Here is a 12,142-nt window from a genome sequence, read left to right as displayed (position 1 = left end):
ACCTTATGTAATTCCTACAGTGCACTGTACAACAACAGCACTAACCCTCTTACAAGGCTTCAAAGTAGCAGGAAAATTTAATTGACGATCTTAAGGTTGGTTGAAGTGAGTGATTGAATTGATTGAATATAGAATAATTTAGGGCAAAGGCCAGGCACTGTGACCTATGAGGTTATTCAGTGCTGAAACCAAAATGACAAAGTAAAAGTTTTGAAAGGTGTAAACAGGAGGAAAACCTCGCAGATGCCCACTATGAATCAATTTTGTTAGGTGTGTGGAAGAAGTAAGATGGAAGAAAAGAGAATATGAAAGGAGGTACGTAAAACAAACAAAAAGGCGTTGCAGCTGGGGGCGAAGGGACGCTACAAGAACCTTAAGTAATGCCTACAGTGCACTGACGGCATTAAACCCCCTACAGGATTTAAGGTTCCTTACTCGGCTGAATGTTGAAGACCCTTTTAGCACCAACCTCTTGGTGCTAAAAGGTCTTCAACATTCAGCCGAGTAAGGAACCTTAAAATCCCGTAGGGGTATAATGCCGTCAGTGCACTGTAGGCATTACTTAAGGTTCTTTGCAGCGTCCCTTCGCCCCCCAGCTACAACACCTTTTGTTGGTTTTACGTACCTCCTTTCATACTCTCTTCCTTCCATCTTACTTTCCACACCTAACAATGATTCATAGTGCATCTGCGAGGTTTTCCTGCCTGTTACACCTTTCAAAACTTTTAGGGGAAAGTCACTGTTTGGACCAGTGAAATGTAAATCCTGTTGGGCAGTTGTGCATGCTCGAGTTGGTCATTGGTGGTTTTATCTTCACTTCAGCTTTCATGGGGAATTATCAGTAAAATCTTAGCCAAGAATTTGCTACTCCATACTTTTGTTACTGTCCAGTCCTGTTGTCTTATGAGGGACATTCATCAATTCTTGAAGGATTTAGGAAATTAAGTGTCAAACCAAGCACGGAGGCCAATTCAGTGCCTAAGGAACTGGAGTAGTTGGAAGGCAAGATGAAGAGATTCAATAATAATGAATATAGAGTATATACAAGGATTTAAGAGTGGAATTGGGGGAAAATACCACAGTTACACCAAGAAGTAATATTTTAAGAGGATGGACAGGAAGACTGAAGAAAACTGGGAATGAAGGTAGTAATGGTTAAAGAGGGGTGCAGTTAGGAAACATCCTTTAGTTACAACTATAGCGCACCATACGAGGAGCCCCGAACATCACTAACTCCTTGAGGCTATATTGCAGCATTCAAGTTTTACCAATGACAGATGGAGAGTGTCATATTTTTTCTTTATCAAGATAGACGTCTACATTTCCACATGAGTATAGTGACACATAAAAACTGGAAAATTCACTTGTATTTCTACTGCTCAGGAAACCAGATCACTGGTTTTTGTATGAATGGGTTCTAGGAACATTCGCCGTAAACATTTTTGCCATAGAAAACTCGCCTCAGGAAGTTTTCACAGTAGGAAATTTTACCGTATTGGATTTTACCGTAAGACAATTTTGCCGCATTTTTTGTTCTTTTTTCTTTTTTAGCAAGTACATCTGGCTCACACTAATGTTACTTTAATTTAAACATTTTAATAAGCGAAGTACCTTGTTATCAAGTATATCTGGAACCTACTACCATTACATTTGATTGACGAAGTACCCTGTTATATAATTAAAATACCCAATTTGAATACCTAATTTGAACGTTCACGACTTAACTTTGTTTACAGAATAGATAGAAAATACGGTGAAAAACATATACTGGAAATGTGAAAATAAAGAATGTAAAGCTAGTGAGTGCCATGCTGGAAAATGATAATTTATCTATATGTAAAACATTGTCATCTGTCTCATCCATCAAAACCAAAAATGTATGAAGCAAAAACAAAATTGAAATCACTAGCCACTAATTCACAAACTTCTGCACGGTCGTTAACTGCAGAAATTTCATCTTGTTTAGATGATAATGCATTGTCTTTGCTACTGACTTCATTGCATTTGTCTCGCAGTATTAGAGGTTGGAGGCAAGAAAAGCCAAGCTCCTCCAATCCCAACCGGAAGAAGTGGGTATACAATACCTGAAGAATATAGATGAGAGCTGTTTTATTGTATGATAGTGGTTGATGATGATCCTGATAGAATTTTAGTGTTTGGCACTCAAGCTGGTTATAGGAACCTTGCTAATAATAGATTGGGCTTGGTGATTGCACTTTTAAATGTAGCCCAGATATGTGTTTATGTTATTCACATTACACATTATCATAAGATATATTAGCGTTACCACGTGTCTTTTTGTTTTGCTACCTAATAAATCACAAGTAACCTACAACAGACTTTTTATCACCTTGAATGGCTTACACCCATCATTAGAGCCCAAAACCTTAATGGTTGATTTTGAGAAAGCAATTATCAATGCTTTCTGTGATAATTTCCAACAAATATAACAGGTAGTTTACTTCATATGGATAAGTATCTATAGCCACATTGTGGATATAGGTTTTATGTCACGCTATCTTACAGACACAGAATTCAACAACAAAATCAAATGCTCAACTGCATTAGCATTTCTGCCAGCGTGTGATGTTACTGATGGTTTTCTTGAACTGACTGACAATGATGATTTGCCCCAAGAATTTGTATCATATTTTGAAACTCACTTTATTAGAGGAGAATGGGGTTGAGGTGAACGAAGACAAAGAATGCAGCCAACTTTCCCTACTGAATTGTGGAATGCCTTCGAATGAACCCAAAATGGTATGATCAGAACTAATAACCGCACAGAAGGCTTCCACAATGCAGCACAGAGCTCCATGACTAACATGTACCCAAATTTGTGGAAACTAACTGCTTATTTGAAAGAGGAAGACATTAGCAAAAAAGAAAGTGTAATTTAGATCGAGGAGATGCAGTAACAATAAAGAAAATATATATTGCTATCAATGCAAGACTTCCAGTGGAAAATGCTTTATTACAGTCCAACACAAAAAACATTAGGAGAAATTGCTTGGAATTTGCACACATTTTAAATTATTTCTTGATTAATTTGATATGTTTTTAGTCTTTATTTTTGAAATAAATGTTTACTTTTTAATTTCTTTTTTGATGTTTGACCCTGTAAAAAAAGACATGTTAAGTAACACTTATAAAAATAAAGTCCTGTCTATACAAAGCTTTTATTTCTATCCTTACCAAAATAAATCAGTGTTTGGAATACGTAGAATAAAATAATTCACAAATTATAACATTATGATAGCATTTACAAGGAACAAGAAAAAGAAACATGGTACTTTGTTAATCTGGAGACACAAAAGATCAGAAAGTTCAATTTGTTTGTCAAATTATAAAATATAGCATCAAAAGCTCTGGTTTTTCTTGCTAGGCTAAACAAGCTCATGTACTGTGTAATATTAATTGATAAGCACAATACCTGTAATACAGTAATATTGCTTACTTTAATCCTTGATTTTTGACCAAATTTAAGCAATACAGAACGAATTGTTACTGAATTTTCTTATTGTCTCTGCCTCTTGTAACCCTTTACTATTTCTTAATTCTCATGCTGGTAGCACTCTGAATAGATCTAATGATATTATTTCCAGTTTCATTAAGTACCAAAATATGATGAAGTCCAACCAGAGCTCAGATATAATTAGGTTCAGTAATATAATTTTCCTAAATAGTGCATATTCTGTAATATCATCTTGGGTATGGAAAATTTGACAATGAACCAAAGGAACTTGTACATATCAAGTTAGCAGTACGTATTATAACAGCTCAGGATTAAAAGTAAAAGTAGCAAAGGAATAAAAAAAAAAATTATTTCCTGAAATCTCTAAACTTAGTACATAAACATACAATGCAAGTTTTACAAATGCCAGAACTGAAAACTATGAAAACCATTATGTAGTATCCATTTCCTGAGTGCTAGTAAGATCAACCACAACTGGGCTATCTGCTAAGTCTACCAGAGGGCGCTTTCCTGCATCTGCATCATGCACTGGAGTGGAATCATCATGAAGTGTTTGCTTGAGCTGGTACAAGCTGGTAACCAAAACATGAAGCTGTTTACGACGAAGACTAAGTTTCTCCTCCAAAGAGTCCCTCTTGGCCTGTAAAGAGAAAAAAAAAAACTTTAGATGATGTCTTGATTTGAGAATACCGCATCTATGCACTAGTGTGAGTATTTTCACCACTAATGGAAAAGAACCTAATTATTAGATAGAACCTTTACGGCATGGTCAGAGACATATTGTACGGCAATTTCTAAATTTCAGTTTGCTGATAATTGGTCATACAGTTAGTAAGAAAATCACAAATAGAGAATTTCATTATCACAGATTAACCAGCCATCACAGAACAATTTTGTAAACATTTCCACAATTTAAAATGAAATGACATGAAAATAAGTAATATATCGTAAGACAACTTGACATACTTGGGATCCCTGAGACAACAATAATATCAGGTAGTTTAACCAGACCACTTCATAAAGATTCTTAACATATCTGTATGCAAGGATGAGCCAATTGCTTCTGTAGTCAAATACTTTCAGTGTAACCACGCTGCCACAATTTCAGGTAGTGAACTATGTGAAGACATGCGACTGGAAGTGAAGAAGTTAATACCAACGAACTACAACTCTATGCTTTTGTTCTCTCCAAAAAAAATAAAGAAAACTTTATGAATTTGGATGGGCTAGCTAGCACCTAAAAGCATGTATCCTGAATGCCAATTGAAGCCATGAAATATTTTGTATGCACTACTTAAAACTAATTCCATACTGTATAGCGACTATAGGGTGGACTGTACACCCAGGATGATAACTGATCTGCCACTATTTGAGAAACTCTTAAACAAAAATTAAACTACAGAAGATTTAGGTGAAACTGGAAACCAGTTCCACTGGGTGATCACCATCAGGCATGGTAGTGATCATGATCAAGTTAAAGATAATTCTCCACAATTGTTTTAGGTAGCGAATTTAAAAGACAACCTGGACAAAAAAACAGGGGAGGAATAATTTCCACAAAGGGAGAATGTAATATGACAACATGACCTGCACACTACATGATCTGCTGATCATTTCTCAAACTACCAATATGATCTGAGCATACAAATGAACAAAGGATAATGCCTGTCCACTGATGCTGTCTAGACAATCCTTCCTGGTCCAGGGCACACACTATGGGAGAAATGGGATATTATGAACCCTGGAAATCAGAGGTTCTAACTCTAGACTGCATCAATCATTTGATAAATTTACTCACTTTGTTGATTTAAGTCAGAATTTCAGAAGTGGCAGAGACACCGATCAAAAGATTGAGTAAGTTCTAACCTTGAACAGAAGAGAAAGTACAAGAAAAAGTCCAATACAAACAGATGCCTCAAGTCATGTCTGGAAGGAAACCTTGCACATAGCTTGTTATAAGGGCTACCTTCTAAAGACACATCCTTCTGGTAATACAGTAAACCCTCCCCCCTTTACAGGGGATGTGTACCACACCCCCATCCCTGCGAATAACTAAAATCTACAAATACTTAAAACCCCTCTTAAAATACTTAGAACTGCTATTTTGATAGAAATTTTTTTTTATCAAAAGTGCATTTACCTAGTTATGAAAATATGAAAATACATTAGTGAATATTTCTCAGTGAAAAACACTATGAAAAGGCAAATTTTCTGTGATTAACGTGTATATATGTTCCATAGAAAAATCAGTGAATTGGTGTCTGTGAATTAGTGCCTGAAAATCTGGGGTGGGGCAGGGGACAAAACAAAAGGGGGGGGGGGAGGGGGGGGGGGGCGGGGCAGTTTATGCCAAGATTAACCTCTATGGGTAAAAGAGATTTAATTACCACAACACTATTCTCCATACATTCTCCGAGTGGGGGCAGGAAGAATATACTAATGAAGAAATAATAAACTGAAAACCAACTGAGAATCACCATCTAGTGACTGAAGCTTCAGGCTGAATATAGGTTACCACAGATTTAATTAGCATCTATATGGAAATGGTTTACATCTATGCAAATACTCAACAAATGGAAATACAAAAATACTTATACACCGAGAATTACAATAAACCAAATATTATCTGAAAATCAACCTTTAATGACTGCAGCTGTTGATTCAAGAGGGTGAGTTTATCTGCTGTATCTGAACGTGGTGGATGCTCTTTGATCAATTTTGCAAGAGCATCATACTCCAGGCGGTTTCTACGGACTTGTCTAGCTTCTTCTAACTCTTGCTTTGCATCTTCTATTGCTACGCAAGCTTTCTTCACATTCTTGCTAGTTTCTTCTCTGCAAATGAAGACATAATGTAGACCTTCAATATTCAACTACAAACATGATCTTAAATCATACACTTTACAATAATATCTATAGGCTATGAAAGATAAAAAAAAAATCTTAGTTCATAAATGCTGGGTATTGTGGTATGAATAAAGAACATACTAAAATGTGAAAATTTCAACGTACCATTATTGACTTCATGAGAAGTTGTCCCCCGATCTATTTTATCAAATAACCCATATTTGAGAGACAAGATTTTTCATGGTCTACAGTTAGGCTAGGCTATGTTTCCCATCATAACAGTAATGATGAACAACACACCAGGAAATATAAATTTTATCATAATTGACAGAACTGCATCAACACAATGAAGCTAAAATTCAAACTACTATATTTATAGTTAATACGTAGCACCTTAAGTAATCAAATACTTGGGGTCTAGAAGGTAACAAAGACCAAACAAAATAGCTTGCACTGAAGTATTTTCATGATAATTTACAGCAATTCCACCTACTAATTCCTAGTCTAAACTTCTCCACTGACATTCAATTTCAGTCATTCAATTAAGCATATATTAACTACAATGAACCCTAGCAACAAATCATTACAATATTGTAGACAACTAGCACAGAAATCTCTTAAGTTGAGGAGATGCTGTACAGTATATACAGTACGTATATGCATTTAACATATGAAAGATTATATGGTTTAACATGTCATATACGCACTTCAAAATCAATAGCAAAAACAATTAAAAGCTGTAATAATGAACAATAAACATCATGAGACAAAAACTTCCAAACACAGCAAAGTTGGTTATGTGCATTCCATTTTCAGTAAATTAGACTAGGCTAGTCTAATCTATGAAAAGGGACCTTTTTCAAAATATCAAAGGCAGAGTACTTTAGCTGGATAGTATTGAGAAATACTAGCAAAGTAGTTTTTTTTTTATATATTTCCAGTTACTGTTCATCTTTCATCACCTTTCTACCTTTCTAATACTCTTCCCACTAAGAATATGAGCAGAATTGCACAGCTACTATATTCCTGCCACTCTAGACTAAAACTTCAATACAACAAGGTTAACTAAAAAAACAAAAAAACCAAAATCTGATTATATAAGATGCTACTTCTTTCAGACACATCTACAGAACCACTATTACTTTTTAGTTCTAAAAGAAAACTATTGAGATGGCTCTGTCTGTCTGTCTACTGAGGCTACAGGGCTGCAGATTGGTGATAATCCCCCCTCCAATCATCAAACATATTAAATTGCAGCTCTCTAGCCTCAGTAGCTTTTATTTTATTCAAGGTTAAAGTTAGCCATTACTGTGCTTCTGGCACCACAACAACACAGGCCACCATGGCCGGCTGAGTTTCATGGGCCACGGCTTATACAGCATTATACCAAGACCATCGAAAGATAGGTAGAACTATCTTCCGTGGCCTGATTATACTTGTTTTATACTGACATTTATTACCACACATAATTATCCCAAATAGACAACTTAAAAATATTTACCTGAGGCCATCATAATGCTTAATTTCTAGCTCATTCATATCAATGATCCCCTTCCACTTGAGGGATGAGTGCTCAATGCCAGCCAACTGTGTTAAAAGTCGATCATACTGGTTTTGACTGCAGGAGAAAAAACTGTATTAAAACTCTTCAAATAGAAAATTAACACTGCTGCTAATGATGGGATGAGTTTTTGGTTAAAGACAGCATTAAACTAAAAAATAATAATAATGATGATGATGATAATGATTACGTAGGAAAATTTCCAATACATACAACACATTTCCAACTGAGCTTTATTTAATATAAAACCCAATTATGAGTAAATAGTGGCCAGCAGATGCTGTTTCAAACCTAACTCTGGTATGGTTTTTTCATACATAAGGATAAAATCTCAGTTATCAAACTATTAGTTATCAAACTAAACTAAGTTTTAAAAAATATAATGATACATATAATACAGTAGATATAGTTTTGTATATTAAATATCTGGTGATATGACAATAGTATATATTAGGGAGTACAGTATTGAGTATAAAAAAAAAAAAAAAAAAAAAAAAAAAAAAAAAAAAAAATTGTGACTAAGTAACACTGGGGGGAAAAAGTCTTGGATGGATGGATGTATGAGTTTTAGGGCAAAAGCCCAGGCACTGAGGCCAATGAAGCCATTCAGCTTGGACTTTGGTTAATCATGGATATGGTCCAAAAACGACAAAATGTAACATAGGATATTTTTTTCATATCGGAAAGCTGGACATTTTAGTACTTAGTGCAGGAAAAATAAAATGGCAGTGTAGTAAACACAATGTATTGGGAGCTAAAATGTGTAGAGCTACTGAAGGGGTAGTGCTTGTAGTGTTTGAAAAATTTGAGCATGAGTGAAAATACAAATGTGTTAGATTACAAACTGCAAGAGTTAGACTGAATATAGCAAGTGAAAATTGTCCAGAAACTGGAAAAGCATACATGTGATTGTTTATATGTACAGTTACCATTATTTTCCTTCAGTTAAAATCTGAATTCAGTTTCCAGCCACGGAACAATTACTGACCTAGCAATTACAATATATTACCAACCAAATAAGAGGGTTATTGCTTAGTGTTCCTGCTTGGTCCAACTTCTTCACTATATCTTGCTGCAGTTTTTACCTATCACTCAACAATAAATCCCTTGGGTGTGCCAACAAGATCCTAGAACTTTGATCTAGTGGTCACAGTAAACTGCTTCACTAATAATGAAATTCAACACAAAGAACAATTACACGGGCCTTTAATAAGGATCTATTTTCTTGGCTCCTTACAAGAAATCTTATTATTCCAAATTATTTGTCAATGAAGTTAGAAGAATTCCAGAGGCAGATTCAATGTGACCACTGACCATTTGCAGAGAGTACTACAGCTGTTAGGTTTTTTGTTTTACTGAGTCACCTCTCCATTTTGTACTGCCTACTTAAACATGCAATGTTTCATTTTCTTCTTACCAACATCCCATACAAGAACCTTTAAATTTATAATCTGGCTTTTCTAGGAGTGAATGAAGAAAATTTCTGGTACGTATTACATTTCAGAAGTAAGAACCTTCTTGTAAACATGTTTTGTTAAAAATAGTTGCTGCTTGAGCACTATTAATCTTGTATAGAGTCTTCTCTATTCTTTTTATGACTGCTTTCTCTCTGTTGATTAGACTGGCGAGCAACGCGCCAATGGCATGGTAAAAGCCAGTTGCCGAGTCATTTTTGGTGTTCATTATTGCTTATAATACAATATCTCTCTCTCTCTCTCCAACGCGACGACTCATCTAGACCTACAGGACATTTTCCAGCGATGGCTGCTGAGGGACTGAATTCCAGTGGCGAGTCCTTCTTTTAACCTGGTGTTGCAGGCTCTCAAGTGTGGCTGGGGAACCCCTGGGCAGGTAGAATTTTCATTGGTTCCTGGGAAGGCGACTCATACAGCAAGCGCTCTCAAGCCTCACAGACCTCCTCAGCTTGGTGATATCACTGGGAGCTTCCTGATTGGTGTTTACCTGAGTGACATCACCATGGTATTATTTTCATTGTTATATGTGTTACAATCTGGTTGTTGGTCATCTCATCTGGTATCTCTTGCATGCTGGAATTCTTGTTGGGTGGGAGGGGTGTGGTCCTCCTCACACAAATGGGTATCAGGAAAGCTTCTTGTGTACTGTTCAGCGGAGGTTTTTTTGTTCAAGGATAAAAAGTGCTTCTAGGAGGCACAGACGTCGTGGGTTGGGGTTCTCTTCTGATGATTTTTATATTTTTGATGATGTTGTCTTATGATAATCTGTTGGTATACTGCAAGGGCGTGCTGTCTAATGGTGCCCACCTGGGTGGCAGGAGATCCTCTTCAACATGTGCATCGTCATACCAATGTAAATCCCAAGGCATCCTTGGGTTCAGGGCATACTTATTGATAGACAACATTGGTTTTGTTTTAGGGGTCTCCTACAACCGGGGTGGGGTTGTTCCTCATCAGGTGGTCCTTAATATGCAGATTCTTGTAATAAATAATGAGGACACTCTCTTCCCTTCCTCCGTAGGGCAGACGTGATCCTCTATTACTTTCTTAATGGCTGTTTTGTCGTCCTTATACTGCTGGTACATGAAGGCTTTGTAGAAGTTTTATATCCTCTGGGGGTGGAATATTCTTGTTCTCCTCTTCCTAAGTCACACTGGTGGAAGCCAATCAGGAGACTCTCAGTGATATCACCCGCCTGAGGGGGTCATCTAGGCTCGAGAGCACTCGCCGTATGAGTCACTTTCCCAGGAACCAATGAAAATTTATACCTGCCCACCCATGGGGTTCCCCAGTTGCACTTGAGAGCCCGCAACACCAGGTTTATAATGAAAGGAGGACTCTCGCCACTGGTCCAATGGAATTTCAGTCCCTCAACAGTCATTGCTGGAAAATGTCCTGTAGGTCTGGACGAGAGATGAGAGGAGAGAGAGAGAGAGAGAGAGAGAGAGAGCGAGAGAGAGAGAGAGAGAGAGAGAGAGAGAGAGAGAGAGAGAGAGAGAGAGAGAGAGAGAGAGAGGAGCGCATTGTATAAACAATAAAACACCAAAAATGACTCGACAATGGATTTTACCATGTCCTTTGGCGTGCTTGCTAAGTCTAAGCAAACAAAGAGAAAGCTGTCATAAGAAAAAAGAGAAGACTCTTTACAAGATTAATAGTACTGAAGCAGCAACCATTTTTAACAAACATGGTCTTAGTACATTCATTACAGTTGTAAATTACTTTCTATACACCGAATGCTAAAAATACTGATAATTCATATACGTTAAACTCACCTTTCTTGAGATGTATCATCACTTCCACACCACTTAATAAATGCCTTCATGAACATCATAAGCTGGCGAACATCACCTGTGCCATCTCCGTCTATCATGAGAACTCTCCTGATGATATCCTCTGTCGGAAAGATGATGAAGAAAGAAATGAGAATCCTCCTTAGATGGTGACCCCCAAGTGTTTTCAGGGGTCGTTATCTAGGACTAATGTATTTCTTGGGGTCATTATCTTTGTGATAATTACAGTCTTTTGTTTATGTTTTAATGGCAGTCCCCAATAGACTTGTATTAACCATGCAGAAGAGGTGGAAACATACTGGGTTAAAACCCTTGGGGGTCCCTATCTAGGAAAGAAAAAAATCCAAAAATATGTTAAAGATTCAAGTTGATGTCAACAGCACAAAATGTGCAACTTTCAAAAAGGCGTGATGCGACCTCTAGCTTATTTGGATGTGTGCAAGATTTTTCCCTAAGTTGCAAACACTATATTCCCAACTTAATGTGAAGTGGTTTTCGTAATTAATACTCACAATTATTACTACTCATACTAACAAGGTTCAAACAAAATGGACATAAAACTTGTTCACATTTTCAGTTATAAGCTGAAACACAAAATATACGTATCTTCTAAATTCAGTACAAATAAATTAAAATGTGCTAAGATCTACAGGAAATTAGCCCACTGTTTTACCAACTTAGATAAAAAAATTTATGTCATCATTAGAAGTAAATAACAAAAATTTTCTATACTGTTTAACAGGAACATTATTTTTTACATTTTCATTATAATAAATGAATCATAAATATCATATTGTAAAATTCTTGTACCTTTTACTCAATGTGAACCACCTTTTTACAGACCCTTTTTAGCCTTTCCTATCCCCCAACAAGAACAACCAACAAAGTAGTTTGTTTTGTAAGCTTACTCCCCAAGTAAGCAAAATATAATATGCAAGGTACAAGAAAACAAAAAGACAAAGATATTACAAGTAACCTTTTTAAAAATATAA

The 12,142-nt window shown here is 36.3% G+C and overlaps 1 protein-coding gene across 1 annotated transcript; it reads right to left on the bottom strand.

Annotated features, from left to right (window-relative positions):
* Positions 1-3,165: 3,165 nt before the first annotated feature.
* LOC135212673 (THO complex subunit 7 homolog) lies at positions 3,166-11,234 on the bottom strand (the record flags this gene model as incomplete). Its single annotated transcript, XM_064246327.1, is given in 4 exon segments — positions 3,166-4,115; positions 6,114-6,309; positions 7,823-7,939; positions 11,133-11,234. Coding segments are annotated over 4 exon segments (625 nt in total), but the record flags the coding sequence as incomplete, so codon positions are not given.
* Positions 11,235-12,142: the final 908 nt, after the last annotated feature.

This window comes from Macrobrachium nipponense, chromosome 41 (genome assembly GCF_015104395.2).
Source record: "Macrobrachium nipponense isolate FS-2020 chromosome 41, ASM1510439v2, whole genome shotgun sequence".
Classification (NCBI taxonomy): Eukaryota; Metazoa; Arthropoda; class Malacostraca; order Decapoda; family Palaemonidae; genus Macrobrachium; species Macrobrachium nipponense.
The sequence above is the reverse complement of the archived record's forward strand: the minus strand, read 5'-3'. Positions and strand labels throughout refer to the sequence as shown.